The sequence below is a fragment of the Osmia bicornis genome, chromosome 9, assembly GCF_907164935.1.
Source record: "Osmia bicornis bicornis chromosome 9, iOsmBic2.1, whole genome shotgun sequence".
Taxonomy (NCBI): domain Eukaryota; kingdom Metazoa; phylum Arthropoda; class Insecta; order Hymenoptera; family Megachilidae; genus Osmia; species Osmia bicornis.
In genome coordinates, this window is record NC_060224.1 from 2240818 (window position 1) to 2260587 (window position 19770).

Sequence of the window (19770 nt, forward strand, 5' to 3'; positions counted from 1 at the left end):
GTATCTTTACGTCGTCCATAATCAATGAGCCGTTCTTAATCCGACGATGCATAAAGTGCACCAGTTATCGTTACTATAGAACCACTCATTTTCGATCCATTAAAGTCTTGTTCCGTGTATTTTTCTTTCACTCTGAGAGAAATGAAATGCCTTGTTATTGCAAAATCAAAGCGACTTAATTTTCTGCTAAAAATTGCATCGATCGGTGCATCAGCGTTGCATCGAACGCCAACTTAATCACATTACGCTTTGACGTGGCGGAACAGTTGTGTTTTCGGTTGTTGCATAAACTGTGATAAAATTAATTAACTTCTGGCGATCGAGCTGTATTTTATTAATCCATTCATTATCTGCAACAGTATCATTGTTTACATTGAGATTTAGATTTTGGTCTGGAATCGTTTAAACACGTTTATGAATGAACTTTCGATAACAAATTTTCAACTGTTAAAGTGTTAAGGATTTATGAATGAATTTTACTCACGTTCAACGTGGAACGATCATACCGAAACGCCAGCAGCGAGATTAACGCAATCTAAGATAACGACAACCAGAAGTTCCTTGAAAAGGAGAGGAAATGGTGAGTCGTTATAAAATAGTACGTGCTTTCCCATGATTTTTCCTTTCCAACTCCAGTTCGCTTCTTTTTCCTAGATCCAACATGCGCAAACGGTCATCCCAGGAAGTTTCATTCAATTAAAACTAATTGCACGCTGAGTCATTATCGATCTTTGCTGTATCAATTTACAAATGTCATTTGTTTGTTAATGGACTTGAAAATAAATATCGATAAAGGATATCAAGAATATCTTTGTAGTCATTTGAAGATCATATATCCCTTGTAGACATTCTTCAAGAATTGCATCGAAGAAACTATATTATTTTCAGAATGATATGGTTAATAATTATTTAACTTTCTTAAATACCTAAATATTTAAATTAGCTTTAACGTCAGGTTGGAACTGCTTATCGAAATTGTTGTAAAATTTTAATTTTACGTTCAGTTCTGAATTGCAAATATTACAGCACTGCGCATAATTTTAATGGATAATAAAGAAAAGCAAAATTCAAGGTTGCACACGTGGACCAGCAGGGCACGAGAAACTCGTTCGTCCACGTAGAAGCACAAAAGATCCCGCAGCTGGTTCTGCTCTAAGGACTTCAGAAACTTGGACAAAGCGTAAGAACGTGGTACGAAGGGGTGAAAGATCATCTCCCAGTAAAAAAAGTAGAAAAACACACCAACGAATTGGTTTGCATCCCTCCAAATCCTTCGCAGGTTGGCCCAGGTGCATATTTCCTTTTGTCCTCTTACGTTCAACACGAAATGTTGATAAATAGACTGTGAATAAATTTAAAATAATACAAAAAACATTTTTATTACTCTATGTATATCTGGAAAATTAATTAATATTTTGGCAAAATTCCAGTTCGATGGCTCGCTCAATTAATTATCCAAAAGTAAACCTGTAAAACAAGCAATTAAAGTGAACGATCAAGCAAACTGACGCAATTTGTCGAAACAATAACGTGGAATCTTTTTTTACCTTCCCTCAAGCAAGAAGAAATTGATCCCTATAAAAAAGCAGGGGAAACCACATTGAATTGACTCACGCATTACTGGTCATTATTTGTTATTTTTCTTCTAAGACGGATTTTTATAAGATTCAAGAAATGCTTCATTGAACATGCAAAATGCATCACGTAATCGAGCTTCTTGTGCCTTGCGATAAATGTAATTGTTGGTTACCATTTTTTACAAATTTACACGTTCGCCAGTAACTGAAATTACTGGTGATTACAGATACATAGCGAAATAGAGGAGAACGTTCAGTTTACTGTATTCTGTTTTTAAACACGATTAATTATAAGAAACGCATGAAACAATAATAATGAATTCGGTGGTACAGCTTGTTGCGTAGAAAGTGTTCAACGACGTCACAGAATCAATACCGTGGTCCAAGGCGATCTACGTCATCAATGACACGCTCCTCTTCGGCTGGCGAATCGAAGTGCTAGAAACCAGGGTACCGTGTCATAGCGGACCAACGGTTGGATTAACCAGATGCCTCCCTAACGTGATTTACCATCTAACACGGCGTTAGAAGTTAGCCGAGGAACGAAATTGCATCTTTCTCCTTCAATTTTCCTCTATTCAATCGCATCCCGCCTCCGAGTCGAAAGGAAAACTCATCTCGAAAGGACTCTCCGTTTTTCTGCCGACGAGTTTAAGTCACCTTCTAGATAATTATTGTAAACTGGATAAGTAACGAGTAAAAGAAGATTACTTGAAATAAAAGATCAATTATCTTGGGAATAAAAGTTACGCACTGTTCTTTGGAGTAAAATAACATTTGATAGCGTTCCTTATCGATGATAGAGGTAGCAATTAGAATGGTAAATAGCTACGGGCCCCAAGAGACCTTTGCGCGACACCATTCATCGTGGCAATTTTCCAATTCTCAGCAAACCTTGCAATTACGTCTGGGTCCAGACAGACCGTAATCGCGTCCGTTGAATAGTTAGGCATAAGATATCCTATTCCATTTGTTAGCGAACGGGCTTCGTTTGCGAACACCGCCGGATGATATCGTTAGCATCAACCAAAGGGTGTATCCCCTTGCGGGACTACGCTATAGATGTATTCTCTGTGATTTACTGTGGTCCCATATCACGCATGCAATGATCTTTTCGGAATTCTAACATGTGTGTATATTACCAGGATAATGGAATTAACTGAGATACCGAGAAAGACAATTGAAAAAAGAAAATCCTAACGAGAATCCTAATAAGACTTCAGCACCATCAACTTATATTACCTACACGTTCTACGTTTAAAATGGTCTTATAAAGTTTCTTCCCTTCTTCCATTGATTCCAATACCGAGAAAACAGAAATTTACTTTCCTTCTAAGTTTTTTCAAGAACCATCAATCGATCAGTGCGATTCAGCAAACATTAAAGAGCCTTCCAATACCTTTTGACCCAATTCAAATCTATTACAAGGGCATAAAACTGACCTATAAAATTGTTTAGTTAATATAATAATTTGAATAAATTCGATAAAGTAATGATGTATTTGAGTGAAAATTTTTGAAGTTGAGATCACTATGAGATTCTTCCATAATAAGTTATAGAAAATCTGTATATAATTCAGTTCTAGAATTTTATCAATTGCTATGTGATAATTGAAAGTTAATTAAAAAATATTAGATTTAATTATTTACTATTTATCTACTTGTATTACGCATTTAATTGCATAAATAAATTAGATAAGAAAGCTCATCAATTTACTGACGGTAGTCGGAAGGAAAGGATATCTGCATGGAATAAAAAGATTTTGTACCCCCAAAAGATAAAAAAGGGTTCTACGTGGTGCCCTCTGATGTTGATATAAAAAACTATAAAATGATGTATTTTTTGCACTCTTTATCGGCGAAATCAAAAAGCTCATTTTTAGCATCAAACAGTAGATGGCACCACGCGCGTTTCCGTTGTGGTGATCGTTTTAAAATATAAGAATTTTGATGAATTTTTAACATCGATTTATGCAGAAATGAAGCCTCCTGGGAAGCTTTATTTTACTTTTTCATTTAGATTCATCCCCTATAAATCACAATTTTCCTCTATAGATTATACTTTCATATAGAATGCAAGTAATTTGCATAAGAAAGTAACCAATCGATGTGCATGAATAATGACAAGTAGTAAAAGGAAAGCGTGATTGGTTAAGTTTTATACAAGCAGTCAATTGCATCTTAAAATATATCCATTGTCGCGCTTTAAATGCAACTGCTGTTTATTTATTATATAGCTTCACCCCTCGCTGTTCATTAATTTCAACTTGGTGTGCTAAATTCAGTATTTCTATTAAAGCTTTGAGATTTTAGGTTATGCTTTGTTTACGTGTAATTTCATATTTATAAGCCTATTATTAGCTTATTTTAAAAGACACAGTTGTTTATAAATTAATTTTGATAATACAATGATGACCTGTGAAGCACACGATTGTCTTTCAAATGAAAATACTAAGATTGATGGGAAAAACATTTTATTGTTTCCTTTCCCTGACGACGTTGCGTGAGTGGTAACTGTATTTATATCTTTATCAATTTTGATATGTGGTATTTTTACCTATTTATTGTTTTTAGTCGAAAGCAGCAGTGGATAAGGAATTGTGGGCTGAGTGAAAATGTTGAAAGCAATAAACCTCTGTCCCTCTGTCAACTGCACTTTGAAGAAGTGCATTTTACAAATTCAATGGAATTGAAACCAGATGCTGTTCCAACTATTTTTAATAAAGTGGATGGTATGTGCATTGATTTATTAAATATTTTTAATATAAACCCTATGTTCTGTGCTAAACTATTGTTCATATTTCTAGATGGTCAGAGAAAACGCAAGGCAGAAGATACACTTGAAACTGAATCACCCGAAACTCCACCATTAAAACAAAAGAAATTGGACGATGATTCGCATAGTATAGAGACTCCACCACAAAGTCCTTGTATTCCACTAATAGAAAATGTAGAATATTACTATCTTCTTTATATTTTATGTACTTAAAGTAAAAGTGTATAAAACAATTATGGTGTTACAGGCTGAAGAAATGAATGGAGAAGATAAATTGGATGTATCATCTAATTGTGAGGTACCATTAAATGACCCTACCCACTTAAAATCTGAGTCACACCAAGAAGTTAAGATAGGAAAAAGAGTGTATCGTTTATCAATACAAATAGATAAAATATATGGTAAGCCATGTCCTAGATCAAAAAAGCTCATGATATTGGCACAAGTAATGAAAAGAAGCCAGCTTCCTGGAGTTCTATTTGACATAGACCAAAGAGATCAATCTCTACAGAAAATTAATGGAAAAGCAATTTGTGAAAAGGGTGGTTGTAGGTTAAAAAAGTCTGTTTATGACTCAAAGCCAGCATTTCAATGCGAACATTGTGATAAATACTTTGTAATGAAGAAAAATACTAATCAAGAAGAGAAGAATATTTGTAATACATGTCATGAAACTTTCCCATCTTTACAATCTTTAAACCTTCATACTAAAACTCACTTGATATGTGATATGTGTCAGACTGGATGTAGTTCACAGGTGACTTATGATAAACATGTAAGGCTACATGTTAGTACAGACCCGTTACATCCATATAAATGTCACCAATGTACAGAAACGTTTGAAATTAAGGATGACATAAGGCAGCACTATCTAATCGTTCATCCTACAATAAAATTACAAAACACGATTTTGCAAGTGACTACACCACCTGTAGCCCAACAAGTACTTCAATCACAGGATTATCGGTGTGTCAGTTGCAATATTACATTTAGGAATGAACAAGCTTATAGGTAAACATATGAAAAAACATTTTCTTTTCCATGAAGTATAATATAAAAATATATTTTTTTCAGGAATCACATAAATTCCCATAAAAATAAAGAAGGTTTAAGATGCAGCATCGGAGATAGTACTAATAATATATTTCCAGTACCTAATCCTTTGACTGGTAGCCAAATTGGTATCCTCCGTGCGGTGAAATTCAGTTGTAGAGTATGTTCCATGGAGTTTGACAACGTGGGTGAGGTAGATAAACATACGAGGACCCACTTGGCGGAAGATACCGAAGAGGAACAGCAGTGCAATATTTGTAAAAGAGCGTTTAAAACAACCGCTCTACTTAATGAACATTTAAAATACCATCTGTCCCGTGCACATTCTTGTCCTACATGTTCCAAAGCTTTCATCAATAGAACTACTTTGAAAATACATTTAAAAACACACGGCGAAGCATAGATACAGCGACGAATATATTGAAAATTTGTATAAATCAGAATGCGTTTACGGTGATGTAATTGTATTAATCGGTAAGGTTCCTGAATACAGAAACCTTTGTATAATGTGTACAAAGTTACATTTTAATTGCCATTCACAGCCAGTGATGAAGTAAGAAAAATCATTGTATATGTTTGTAGAGAATTATTAAATTCTTAAACAATAACATTCATGTTTTTTTTTTATTTAATTGTATTATAAGTCGGTTCAATTGCAGACCATGAGTGTCAGTGACAAGTGTAAAAGAGGAACGTCTCTAGGAATCGCGAGCGAAGAATGAAAATAATAAGAAGCGGGCTTCTTTGAGGAATATCTGAGCTCGAAGCTGATGAAACGCACGATTCAATGATCCTGATTTTTCGGAAAAGAATGTTTAGTAGTTATTGGCAACGTGGACACGGTGAATAAGAAGGAGAAAAAGGAAACGAGGGCAAACGATTCGGTGCTTGAAAGGAAGCCGACAACCTCTGACGGAACAATCGATGTTCACGGTTATCCTGTCAACGGGGACCACTTCAAACGTAGCCGTCCTCAATGTGTTTATTTGGTCAACGTCAAATTTACTCGTGGAAAAGGAGAGCTGCTTGTACCTAGCTGTTGTTAGCAACACCTTGCTTCCCTCTGTCCATGGACTGCCGCTAGTTTCTTGCGTTCGACTAAAATGAGATCGTTTGGTCGCGCTCGATCATCGGCACTTGGGCGTGGCTCGTGTACCTCTATTGTCGACTTTTGACTTTTCTCGACCCGAAAAGTCAAGTACTTTTGCTCTCGCTGTTCTTTGTTACATTAAAGAAGCCACGATGTACTCGTCGAGTTACAGGCAATTTTTTTTTAAACTTTTATCTATTAACCCTTTCATTCTGCAAGGGTTCAATGCATGTTTTCAAGGACAAATTTATTACAATGAAATTCTTCATTAAATACTCTAAGAATTATTATCAATCGGTAGTAAAGTTATTAATGAAAGGGTTGAAGATAAACAGAGTATGCAAATGTAAGCACTTTCAAAATTTGATAAAATTGTGAATAACAGTATGAAGTTTAGAATGTTTTGTATTGTATGGATGGAAGTGAGTCTTGTACTTTAATTCGCATTAAGAAGAGAGATACGTCTCTGCGTATTTAGTAACGCCTTGTCAGCATCATGATGTCGACCAAGCATAACTGGGTCAAAGTAAAGCGGTCTATAAATTCGCCATGGTTTTCCATAGTAGCCAACCGACTAGTTCAGCATTTATATACGTCTTCTCGAGGGTTCCGTGAAAATTAAGGACGACGGAGGGTTGTCGCGTAACCAATCGTCTGATTTTCCGTGAACGACTAAAGTATCTTCCATGGAAGAGGAATATGATGTACATTTCAATCTGTTTCCACTCAACATGTATCAAATATCAATAGCATCATATTTGTTAGCCATTAGCATCAAATTTTCAATAATTTTATTTTTGTGAATTTTGACGTATTATTGATTTCCTATTTATTCTTATCTTCTATACTTTGCTTCACATTTCATATAAAATTGATCAGCAAGCAGAACTAAATTTTAATTATGTAATCTAAGCATCTTTATAATCCTTTATTTCACATTATTTGAGCTAAATTTTCCGCTGATTTTTCGCTGCAAAATGTCGAAAATCAAGCGTAAGGATCGATTCGTCGCATGGTTGTGGTATTTTCACGCGGATCTATTTTAGCAAAGGCGTCGAAGGACGACGAGGAAGGCGTCAAAGAGGAGAATTGAAAAGAGGCATCCCGCGGTTAAATTTGCACGCCTAGTATTTCCGCCAAAGGGTTGCTCGGACAGTAAATATGCTAATTCACAGTCGTGTGGTTGTGACCGGCATTCGCAGTCGGGATTCTGTATCTCAATTGTTCGGCAGACGCCGTTTATTCGGCATCAAAGTGCCGACGAAACGATGCAGCTGCACCGGCACTTTCATTTTTTACAACGCGTTTCCAAATACTTGCGTACAGTTGCGTTTTGTAATTTGTTAAAAAAATGAAATGCAAATTCCTGCAATTTCAATATTTTTAAGTTCGCCGTTCGCAAATTGAACGCTTGCAGCTTGAAAACCTGCAACTTCAATCTTTTCATCTTCAGCTTTTAGCTGTTCACGTAACATTTATTTCCAAAGACATATATCTGTGGTTTCGCTTTGATGTCGAAGAGGCGCATTGTGAAACCGCAGAACGTGTGTGCACACACGGTGGTAAGACAGGAAAGTGTGAAAAACGTCGGACTGACGTTATTCTGTGGAACGATCGAAAGAAAAGGCAAGGAAGAGAAAAAGAATGGGAAAGAGGGACGAAGAGATACGCCACTCTCTTCGTTGTCGGCACGGGCCATCTGGCAGAACGATCTTTTATAGGATCATCTATCCCGTGTCCTTTCTTCAATGAAGGAATCACTCGCGTGGAAGTTGCTGGCCCTTTTGATTAATGGCTGACTAGATAAACCGTCCTGCTTCCTTCATCGCAACCACGATCAAAGGATCGATAGAAGCTTCTGAATCCGATGCTTCCTGGGATATTTTAGTGGAAAGTGCAATTGTAAGCTTGCAACTAGGACGCTTGAAAATTCAACCCCTTCAAGTTCGATGCTTGCAATTCTAATACTTGCAATTCTAATGTTTGCAATTCTAATACCTGCAGTTTTAATACTTATAATTCTAATGTTTGCAATTCTAATACTTGCAATTCTAACGTTTGGAAATAGAACGCTTGCGCATTTGCAACTGTTGCGACAAGCCGCAAGAAGAGTACTGCACGTTCGAATGATACGCGCGTGCTTTTTCGTCGAGGACCGATGATGACAAAGACAACTTGTCTGCGGTAAGGGGGGGAAAAGTGACATAAATCATTGACGGGTACCGGCCGATGAATCGCGTTGGGTTCATCCACGTGGAAGGGGCATAATCAAATTTCAGCCCGCCATGCAAGGGGCGGCGACTCTGCGGTTGTGCACACTTTCCAAGCTTTTCTGCTTACCAAGAGGGTGGGTCTTGCTCGAGGGCTATTATAGGGCTTGCCTTTGGTTACCCCTCGGAAACTTGGGGCACCAGGAGCATCCAACCGTGTAGCGAGTCCTAGATTGCATCCGACGTGACGCTGACATTCGCATTCGACGTGTCGTGTGAACTTCATGCTTAATCCTTTTACTTAAATCTTTTATATATTGATCTTTGATAGCCACTTGCTTCGATTTATGAATTAAATGTTCAATATGATTCATTTCATTTATCTAAATCTTTATCAACGTTATCTTATACGAGTTCATTGATCATTCAATCTTATCTGTATCATTCTTTGATATAATTCATGTATTATTATTATCAATAATAACAAATGTGCAGATAATGTCGCTAAAATTAATATCATTCATATACTGTTTATAAATCAAAGTAAATAAGGCTGAATTATCTTTCTCTGAAGAAAAGAAGAAAACAACTGTTGGTGAGGAGAGATAAAAAAAACGGAGAATTGTAATTACTTGAAGTATTATCTTTTTAAAGGAGTTCATTGAATTTCCATGATCGATGATCATCGTATCATGATTTGGCAATCAGAAATTTACCTTCCCGTTGTTCAATGACATTGGAACGAACGATCGTTCAATCTGAATCGTTCGCGTGCAATGGTTGGAAACAGATTTTTGGGCAAAAAACTGCTGTTCCAGAGAAAAAATTAGAGCGAGCAATAACCTATCAGTCATTGGTTATTGACGGAGGTACAAGAAGAACTGACGAGGCACGCGTTTGCTCTTTTTTTCTGTAGCTTCTTCAAAATATGAAAAACAATACCGTATTATATTTCGAATGTATGTCGAATGTAGAACATTGGAACGAAAATTATAATTAACGAAATTTAGAAATATTAGAAATTATAGAAAATTATTATCCTAAGCTTGTTGCGAGTTTTCTGAATGCTCGTTCAACACAGAAGCGGAAGCGAAGAACAAATTTTTCGACGTAAAACGATCTCTAGCCACAAATCGTTGTTATGACGTTTAAATGGAAAAATAAGACGGATCGATGGGTTTCCTTCAATCGAGTGATCAATCAAAAACAGTGACAGAAATCTTACGTTTTCTACTGACTCAAAGAAAACGCCTCTTGTTCCCCGGATGGATGTTCTAGCTCCTTTTTCGATAATCTATTGAGTCTATTTTTCCAACAGACTTCTCGAAATAATCCTTTTCAGGGTTTTGTGATTTTGAAAAGACGTTTGCGCAAATTTTGTGCAACTTTTTGTCAGATAAAAGCATGAATGGTTTTCTGAGGATAATAACATTTTTATAAACAACTTTGAAAAGAAAAGTATAAACAGTCATCTAAATTAATTTTTTAATCTACTACCATTGGAATAAGGAACTTGAAATCCAACGATTTGAGTACGATTACTAAAATTTGAACATTAATCTTATTTATTTCAGATCAATTTCGGTTGAAAGTTATTTGAAACGATCTACTAATCATAAATATGCAAAAACTTCTCGTCAGTTTATCAATACCTACATGTTTACTCGTTCGATCACGACGCACGAATGTTTAGCCAAAGTAGAAAAGAGAAAAGTAAATTTCGAAATCAACGTATCCTACGAGTTCAAATGTGTATATAAGGAAGAATCAGCATTTTGATTGCTAAATTTTCGTGAATTTTTCTCGAGTACCTTGCAGTTTCTTCGCAAAATCTATTTTACAAAAGTTATTTGAATTTTCATCAAGCAAGAGATCGTGTTCGCGGTTTAAAGATTTATTCATTTATTTATTTATTATTTATTATTGTGTAAACGGATAGAAATACGGCGATGATGTTCTGACGAGTGTCACAAAGGGGCCTACGGGTATCAATGGTCCGAAGCCGGTTTTGTACGAGTATCGTTTTGACAGAAGGGTACCGCGTATTGCTAAGGGTGCGGAGGGAAATAGGTGGAAATAGGTGGAGGTCCGTTTCTGAAGGGAAGCTTAACCTCGAGTGTTACAATAAATCAACGAGGAGCTTTTGCAAACTCCACCCTCGTAACTTCAGGAGAACACAAAGCCCCATAGACAGAGGTCGTCTGTCTGTTTTGTTATGTTTAAAGTACTTCTCGTTCGTATAAACAATTTATTATTCCATCATATGAATTTTAATTTCATACCGGATAATTTCAAGGTTTTTCATTTTACACACGTTCAACGTAAAACTCATTTTTAACCCATCATTTTATTCTTATATATTCCGTTTTATGTTTGGTACATTAGACTTTTATTTAAATGAGCTTTCAGCTTCGATACAGATAGAAACGTTTAGCTGTGCTTTTAGAAAAATATCCACTCAAACTTGTTACGATATACATACTTCGTCTTGTGCCATAATAGTCGTCAAAATTAAAAATCATAATCAAATTTATACACGCGTTATAAATTCGTCTCTTTAAAAATTCGATGTCAACATAGCTGACTCAATATAGAACCGTTTGCTATCAAACCATTGAGGACGGTTGAGGTACGCCAATACAGAGTGCCGTCCTCAAAGGGTTAATTGTTTTCAAAATAAATTAATAAATTATTTAAACGTCTAAATGTACCAATTAAAAATACGTCGACTATTCGTCCACTGTTATCATTTCCAACGAAATAATTTCAATGAATTATTTAAAATATACCATAAATGAGAAAAAAGATGAAATTAAAGTCAAGATTTAAAAACTTAGAAACTAAATGGAGGAGAGCAAAAAGAAGAAGGCAAGATAAGTAGGCAAAGACCAAAGAACTAGATAAGCAAGACAGGGGTTGCAGCCCTTGAATAGTACAGATATATCGTTCCTCGGCGTTCTTCTTTGCTTCCTCCGTTTGCTATGGTTCCCTTCTCTATCTGTTCTCCAGCACCCTTTGCAAGCCCATGACAAAAGGGCCAAAGGCCCGTGGCCGTGGTGACCGATTAATTCACGACAAAAGGGGCTGCGTATCGGTTAAGCGAGCCCTCGACCGGCCCCTCTAAAACCCACCTTTGCCCTTACCGAGAAGGCCGCCCCTTCTACTTCCTCTTCAGCTTCTCTCAAGGGCTACCTTCGCTACCGAACGATCCAATCCTGTACAGAGGGTGGCAACCACGAATGCTATATAACACTGGGGTGAAGTTTGTTAAATCAGTCGTGCTCAAGGTCCCATGCCAATAACACCTCCTAAAGAGGAAGAAATTTCCGCGTCGAAAAGTTCTCGTCACACTAAAAGAGACCGTCGGTAGCTTTGAAACGAAGCACTAACGTATCAGCTGGAATTAGCTACCGACAGGATTCGAACCTGTGCGTTTCAGTGGTGTGAATAATATTTTAAGTGTTTGAATAATATAAATTATAAAACAAAAATGAGTGCTACGAGGAGCACAAGATTCTTCCGACCCTGGAACGTCCATGAAACCGTTGGTGGAACTAACACGGCGTCGGCTGGAGGAAACGAGAACCGGCACGAAATGGAAGAGCCAGTAGAACGACAAGATGAAGATGTCACCGCTTCTTCAGGCGTTACTTCCGGAGAGGTCAGCTCCGGAAGTTCATCGGACAGCGACGTTTCCTCGGCTGGCACCATGGTGTCGGCGTACAGCGACGGTGCAACTAGGCGTATTTCCATGGCACCACAAGAATCTGCGTTTCAAATAGCGAACTACAATTATCTAGCGAGCACTCTGCATCAAAACAATACGAACCTCTCAAATACTTTCCATCTTGGCTTGGATTTGGCCAGTTCTTCAACGTCTCCGACAGTGTTTCCGGCCATGTTAGGGATGTACTGTCCATCGTCCATGGACCAGGCCGTTGAGAGAGTTCACTTGCAAGACGCGGCTGCGAAACAGATGAAGAAATTGCGGCCGAAGAAATTTCGATGCGAACTCTGCGACGTCGCGTTCAGCAATAACGGACAGCTGAAGGGACACGTCCGTATACATACAGGTGTGTTTCACCTTCAATTGTATCATAAACATATCCTGACTTTCTGTTATATAAGAAAGCAAGTTCTAAACCAGGGTTTCTCAAACTTTCTCTGCAATGGAACACTTTTTACTAGTAGTAAAAATTTTAAAAAAATGTTATTAAAACACATTATTTATTTAGTAATTATTTTTAAATATAAAACTTTCCAAATTATCGCGGAACATAGTTTGAGAAACCCTGTTGTAAATGATCGAGCTCACCTCGTGTTTTCGATTTCTTGTCCTAGTTTCTATTCTGTTTATTAAAAGAGGAAAGGTCAGTTCCTTTTGTCGATTTGAACAGAGGTTTCATAATAGAACGGCTGAAAATGAAATTAACAATATTTTTAATAATACGGTATTTTTATGTAAAATTTTCTTCTTACAGGAGAGAGGCCCTTCAAATGTGACGCGGAGGGATGCGGAAAATCGTTCACCAGAAACGAAGAACTTACGAGGCACAAGAGGATTCATACGGGAGTTCGTCCACACGGTTGCATCGTCTGCGGGAAGCATTTCGGAAGGAAGGATCATCTGAAGAAACACATGAGAACGCACGAGAACCGAGATCCATATCGTGTGTCAGCAGCAGCGTTAGGGATGTTCGCCCTTGGCTCGGTTCTACCACAAGGCTCTCCGTTTCCACCGTATCTATATCCATTTTGACACTGTAACAGTGAAGAAATCGCGGCGTATTTTGTAATGTATATAATTGTTATGATATTTTATTTTTATACACTTTGACTAGTTATAAGAGATTTAATATATTTTTGTATAGGAGAATTATTATATTCTATGTATCGAAACGTTTATATAGTACAAATGATCGTTGCCTTGATAGGAGGGTCCTTCGTTTTATGAAGGTTCGATGAAAATTGATATATTTTTGATACCGTGACTTTATCGATGCTAGTCAAGAGCAAAGGCTGTATTTACAGGCTGTAAAATATCGTAACAAATGCGAGAAATATTTATACACAAGAGATATATGTACAAGAGATTATTGTATGAATTAAGTTAATTTTCATTAAAGTTTATCTATTGAAGTCTGTTTGAAACATTAACAAGATTTTCATTTCAACCTCCATTTTTCCAGCAATGAAATATAAGATGGCGTCGCTAGAACCCTCTGCAAACCCTATTTGAAGAGTAAAGAGTCCCCTACCCTAGTTATAGGGTGGCTGGCAGGGAAGGGCTGGTACAGACGCGAGGGTTGAGCCCTTTTGCTCCCCGGATGGGGCGATTACTGTGGGCAAACCTATCTCTGCCCTTCTACCGACTTTTTTACACTCTTCTCGCAATACGTTCTTGTGGAACAGTTCGTGGTCGAATACATAAATGTATCGGTTGATTTTGGGGTAGGAAGTTCCAAGAGGGCAGGAAAAAATTCCAATTCAATTAGTCACTTCGCTCAGATATCAGATGACTGCAGAAATGCACTAAAAGATGAAAGTTTTATTAGGTGTAATTATATGCATGAGAAACATATATCAACATTTAATTGGAACAGACAAAAGTCGTTTAACCCTTTCGCTACGACCAGCGACTACAGTCGCTCTCCACACAGTGCCTTTGATACATGATATTCCCTATCCTTCTCGTATCACATGCTTAGAAATCATAAGTTTTTCTTTTATGGAAAGTCCTTTTTCCAAAAAATCGGCTAAGCAACTTTAGATACGGTGAGGTGTTAATTCAGTCGTTTACATGTTTCCTCGCGTAATATATACAGTTTTGAAAGGATTAATGATCCCTCACAAATCTACTAGTTAAGAAAAAGGGTTTATATGATAAAATGCTATTTGATAAGATAGAAGCGTCTTTCTAAACGAATATGGTTGCGCAAATTCAGGAAAGTTCAGGCTTTATTGCATTAGATTCTCACACTTGGACACGCAGATTTTCGGTGACATAGCAGGGTAGTAGACACCCTGCTGGGCCATTCGTTCGAGATCGTTGACACCCTCCTACGGATCGTCTGATATATGACAGCATCCTGACTTCTCTCCTACGGTGCAATTCTCCCTACTTTACTACAGGACCTTTTGCCAATACTCTTCCCTATTCTGCAATTTTCATTTCATCTATTAGATTTGTCCTGCACCTTATTTTTAATTTTATAACAATTACGAAAATTACGTACTTATTTCTCATTTTTCTTATAACTAATTTCAGTTTGTTATTTCAATAAATTCCCTCCACTTCAAAACTATCCTTCCACCCTATCTTTAATTTTGCCACGTAATCTTGCAACTAATAATCTTAGAATATCTCCTGCAACATTCGTCTTTTTCGTGGATTCTGTAATTCCCGGTCCCCTGGATACATTCAATCTTCGCCATTACCTGCATAAAGATACGTTGCACCCCGGTGCAAGCTACGGGTAGTCCTGTATATCAGAACGTTTGCCCTCGTCATTGTTGCGTCTCTGACATTAGATGCATTCTTGTGCCGCTTAAAAACTGTTTAGTGTCTAATAGCAAACTCAGCTTCCTCTTTTTGGACAATTCAGATGACCGACGACGAAGCATCCTTGTGCTCAAAGGGACGCACAGCACACCCGGAGTGCGTTGACTTTCCTAATATATAGACACGCAGGTCTTTCGATCAGGATGAATATCGACATTCGTTGGTACGTTCACAATGGAAGAGGCTGGTGGAGTCGTCTTCGTAAGAGACGTTGCAATAAACGTATCAGGGGCAAGATATTTAGTACAGGAAGAAAGGAATCTTGTTGAAAATATTGGGAAAAATTGAAAAGTTATCGTGTAATCTTATGAAGCTATACCTTTGTTCTTCTTTTATTAGTTCATATCAATTGAGACATTGTTTTTCAAACTATTTTCGTTGTATTTAGATTTCGTACACTGGATCGGTCAAAAAATTACCGCTTGGACCATAATTGCATACCACATACAAATACATGGACGAACCTATTTTGTACTTTATTTTACCGCAACCAAGCCTATTCGTTTTAGCCCAAACTAATTGAGTATAATCACTCACGCCGTTGGTACTTCTGTAATCAACAAACAAATTAGTTTTCATTTAATGTAAACATTTTTGCGACAGGCGATGACCGGCAAAACGTTTAGCTGAATACCGCATATAATTTCCAAAAATCTGTACTTGAGTATGGAAATGTTTTGATGTTTGTAGGTATGTGAATATAAGTATTACTTATCACTGTGATGCTTATAGTCAGTTGTTTATAATTTTGAAAAATGAAATATGAAAATCGCTTACTCGAACGTACGACTACGTCGTTCGTATTCAGGTAAAGCATTCGAAGTGAGGTAGGACTACGTTGCACGTATTCAGCTAAAGAGTTTGAAATGATTACGTCTCCGGTCACAGAAGCGTGAAGAAAGAATGACAAAGATTTACGTAAGTCGGGGAACTTGTTTGCGGTCCATCCTTTGTACTTGATTGTACCACGAGGCCACTACCTGTGATAGTGTCGTACTCACACTTGCATAACGCGATTCGCTATACACGGTTTGCCCGACAAGGAATCTATCTACAATAAAATCATTAATAAATTACAAAGAAAATTCTGGAAGGCTGCAATTTAACTGTGTCTTACCAACGTGTCTGCATGTATCATAAGCGTAATTGCACTGGTTTGCCCATCTCTGAGCAATTTCCGCTAATTCGCTGTCCCAAAACTGAATAAATATTTAACAATAAATATAGATAGTTAACACGTTTAGAGTGATGAGTATAGCACACTATAAATAAAATTATTCAGAATAATGACACTTTCTAATTATCGAACCAATCAATGTGTTAATCGTACCAATACTTGCATATTCGATGCCGGTGGTTGTGGTCCTGGATTTCCTTTCGTTTCACGACCCTGAGCCACCCGTGATCTCTGCATGTTGATTGCATCAAGTATTTCCCTTCGTTCTATGTCTGAGAATCCCATAGATTGTACTTGGCCACAGGCTACTGACGCATTCGAATTCTGAAACATCAAATATTTTTGTTAGCAATAATGTTCTTGTAAAAACGTAAAAGCATTCTACAAAATGTGAGAGACTTAAGACACTTCGATTCCAGATTAATTTTTTATACTGACCGTATACTTGCACATAGTGTGCTGCGTTCCACTTGCCAGGCATATATTATTAGTGCAATTGACAGCCGAACTTGTAGTTACTGCAAATGCAATCGCAATAACGATACCCAGAAATCTTTTCATAATTGAATTTTTGTTTGCCACTGTACTATTGCCACTCACAATTGTCGCTGTGCATATGAGAGTACGGCGAACGTGCTCGTCGATATATACTTGTTGCCTTATCAGTTTAGTCACAAAACCAGTTCATTTCTTAGTATCACAATCTTTTTTATCAAATTTTCCTGCTCCCTATTAATTTCCACCTGCAAGAATTATTTTAAATCACTACATATTTCAATTATTGATAGTTTTTAACTATCCTTTTGATGATAGACTCCAAATCTTTGAACTAAGCGATTTGTTTGTAAATCGATGTAATTGTCTATTACTTCCGTAAATTTGAATATCGTAATGCAAACATGTTTACAAGGCGAGGGATAGTCTCGTTTACTAGGATCCTTCGTTTTCCCTCTGATAGAAATAGTCTGGAAAAAATACTGAATAGATCCATTCATACTCTCACTTGACCCTGTTATTTAATCGTCAGAATTTAATCGCTTTGGAAGCTTTTGGAGATCTTAATCGCTTCTCTTTTCCATATTACTATGTCATCGAAATTCATTGATCAAGCTCCAAAGTTGATAACGATAAGCAAAAAGATTGATAATGGTTACAAACCTCAAGCCATTTCTTATGAAATAACATTAGACGCATTTTACTGCCAAGTAAAATAATTTACATTTACCATTTTTGTAAAACTATGATTTTTGATGTCATAATTTCATCGAGGAGCCGAAGAAGAACATCGAAGCTGAGATTCGAACACCAAGACCTCCAACTTCGCCATCAACGTAATCAGGAAGATTTATCAGTAGAAACAGCATACTAAAAAAAAGATAGAACAAGGAAAATGATATTGATTAAAAAGAAATGTAATCTCTTTCCATTGTCATTAAATCTTCAAGGCAACATATTTACGTGATAAATATATTTTATCAAGATATTTCATTTATTTCACAGAAATGAATTGCGTCAGGAATGAAGTGCGCAAAAGGAGAACGAGTACATTAGTCAGCACGCTGATTGTTCATTCATCCTCTTGACCATCCCCTTTCCTTTCTAGCTGCACGGACCAATCATTGAAAAAGTCTGCTGTTTCTCAATGAAGAAAACGAGCGAACTTCGAAACGATTAATGACGCGACTCTCCTGAGGATTCTATTCTCTCCATTCAAGAAATCTTTGTAATTGTCACTAACTCCTCTGTCGTTTGTAGCCGCAAGAAGTACACGTACGTTCAAATGATACGCGCGTGCTTTTTAGGCGAGGACCGATGATGACAAAGATAACTTGCCTGCGGCAAGGGAGGAAAAGTGGCATAAATCATTGACGGGTACCGGCCGATGAATCGCGTTGGGTTCATCCACGTGGAAGGGGCATAATCAAATTTCAGCCCGCCATGCAAGGGGCGGCGACTTTGCGGTTCTGCACACTTTCCAAGCTTTTCTGCTTACCAAGAGGGTGGGTCTCGCTCGAGGGCTATTATAGGGCTTGCCTTTGGTTACCCTTCGGAAACTTGGTCCTGGATTGCATCCGACGCGACGCTGACATTCGCATTCGACGTGTCGTGTGAACTTCATGCTTAACCCTTTTACTTAAATCTCTTATGTACTTTCGAATTTATTGGCCGTTTGAGCAAAATTTCTGGCCAACAATCTGTAAAATGTTTACGAAATAAATGTATATTCATACACACCTACTGTGACTGATCAATGAAATGTTCAGTATGACTTAAACTTTTGTTGACGTATTTACTGATCGTATAATCTTACTTGTAATCAATGATAATATATCTGCTGATAATATGGCTAAACTTAGTATGATGTATACACTGTTCATCAATCAAAGCAAATAAGGCTTAATTATATTTCTCTGAAGAAAAGTAAACAACTGTCTTCCGGTGAAGAGAGATTAAAAAAAGAGCAAATAAGGCTTAATTATAATTCTCTGAAGAAAAGTAAACAACTGTTTCCGGTGAGGAGAGATAAAAAAAAGAGGAGAAATTAGATGAGAATTGTAATTACTTGAAATATTATCTTTTTAAGGGAATTCATTGAATTTCCGTGATCGATGACTATCGTATCATGATGTGGCAATCAGAAATTTATCTTCCCGTTGTTCAATGACATTGGAACGAACGATCGTTCAATTTGAATCGTTCCGTGTAGGTTGGAAACAGATTTTTGGGCAAAAAACTGCTGTTTCAAAGAAAAAATTAGAGCGAGCAGTAACCGATCGGTCATTGGTTATTGACGGAGGTACAAGAAGAACTGACGAGGCTCGCGTTTGCCTTTTAATACTAGATAGACAAAACAGGAGCTGCAGCCCTTGAATAGTACAGATACATATATCGTTCCTCGGCGTTTTTCTTTGCTTCCTCCGTTTGCCGCGCTTCCCTTCTCTATCTGTTCTCCAGCACCCTTTGCAAGCCCATGACAAAAGGGCCAAAGGCCCGTGGCCGTGGTGACCGATTAATTCACGACAAAAGGGCCTGCGAATCGGTTAAGCGAGCCCTCGACCGGCCCCTCTAAACCCACCTTTGCCCTTACCCAGAAGGCCGCCCCTTCTACTTCCTCTTCAGCTTCTCTCGAGGGCTACCTTCGCTATCCAACGATCCAATCCTGTACAGAGGGTGTCAACCACGAATGCTATATAACACTGGGGTGAAGTTTGTTAAATCAGTCGTGTTCAAGGTTTCATACCAATACCTTTTCTCTCTTGCAATTCTCATTTCATCTATTACATTTGTTCTGCACCTAGTTTTCAATCCTCTGTCTATTTAATCTG

The 19770-nt window shown here is 37.4% G+C and overlaps 3 protein-coding genes across 4 annotated transcripts; 2 read left to right on the forward strand and 1 right to left on the reverse strand.

The window, feature by feature from the left end:
- Positions 1-3657: 3657 nt before the first annotated feature.
- On the forward strand, positions 3658-6013 carry LOC114876774 (zinc finger protein 431-like). Of its 2 annotated transcripts, none has more exons than XM_029188583.2 (5): positions 3658-4079; positions 4151-4308; positions 4384-4526; positions 4600-5363; positions 5427-6013. In XM_029188583.2, exons 1-5 carry the CDS (start codon positions 3985-3987, stop codon positions 5806-5808), a joined length of 1542 nt encoding a protein of 513 aa, XP_029044416.1. In that variant the 5' UTR covers positions 3658-3984; the 3' UTR covers positions 5809-6013. The 2 variants fall into 2 exon arrangements, with proteins under 2 accessions (XP_029044416.1, XP_029044417.1); XM_029188584.2 differs by having other exon boundaries at positions 4002-4086.
- A 4407-nt stretch (positions 6014-10420) lies between these two features.
- Positions 10421-13862, forward strand: LOC114876802 (zinc finger protein mnm-2-like). Its single transcript, XM_029188637.2, has 2 exons — positions 10421-12778; positions 13187-13862. The coding sequence occupies exons 1-2, from the start codon at positions 12196-12198 to the stop codon at positions 13462-13464; spliced, it is 861 nt and encodes a 286-aa protein (XP_029044470.1). The 5' UTR covers positions 10421-12195; the 3' UTR covers positions 13465-13862.
- Positions 13863-15567: 1705 nt separating this feature from the next.
- Positions 15568-17071, reverse strand: LOC114876788 (venom allergen 3 homolog). The gene is made up of 5 exons (XM_029188606.2): positions 16883-17071; positions 16598-16768; positions 16385-16466; positions 16186-16318; positions 15568-15817 (listed from the first exon to the last, which is right to left on the reverse strand). The coding sequence occupies exons 1-5, from the start codon at positions 17003-17005 to the stop codon at positions 15652-15654; spliced, it is 675 nt and encodes a 224-aa protein (XP_029044439.2). The 5' UTR covers positions 17006-17071; the 3' UTR covers positions 15568-15651.
- Positions 17072-19770: the final 2699 nt, after the last annotated feature.

What these genes read in the sequence shown, in the direction of transcription:
- LOC114876774 (XM_029188583.2), top strand. Translation starts at nt 3,985, where the DNA reads ATGATGACCTGTGAAGCACACGATTGTCTTTCAAATGAAAATACTAAG. An exon ending in TATTTTTAATAAAGTGGATG is followed by an intron (nt 4,309 to 4,383) that starts GTATGTGCATTG and finishes TCATATTTCTAG; the next exon opens with ATGGTCAGAGAAAACGCAAG. An exon ending in GTATTCCACTAATAGAAAAT is followed by an intron (nt 4,527 to 4,599) that starts GTAGAATATTAC and finishes ATGGTGTTACAG; the next exon opens with GCTGAAGAAATGAATGGAGA.
- LOC114876802 (XM_029188637.2), top strand. Translation starts at nt 12,196, where the DNA reads ATGAGTGCTACGAGGAGCACAAGATTCTTCCGACCCTGGAACGTCCAT. An exon ending in ACACGTCCGTATACATACAG is followed by an intron (nt 12,779 to 13,186) that starts GTGTGTTTCACC and finishes TTCTTCTTACAG; the next exon opens with GAGAGAGGCCCTTCAAATGT.
- LOC114876788 (XM_029188606.2), bottom strand. Translation starts at nt 17,005, where the DNA reads ATGAAAAGATTTCTGGGTATCGTTATTGCGATTGCATTTGCAGTAACT. An exon ending in CATCGAATATGCAAGTATTG is followed by an intron (nt 16,467 to 16,597) that starts GTACGATTAACA and finishes ATATTTATTCAG; the next exon opens with TTTTGGGACAGCGAATTAGC. An exon ending in AAACAAGTTCCCCGACTTAC is followed by an intron (nt 15,818 to 16,185) that starts GTAAATCTTTGT and finishes TGTTGATTACAG; the next exon opens with AAGTACCAACGGCGTGAGTG.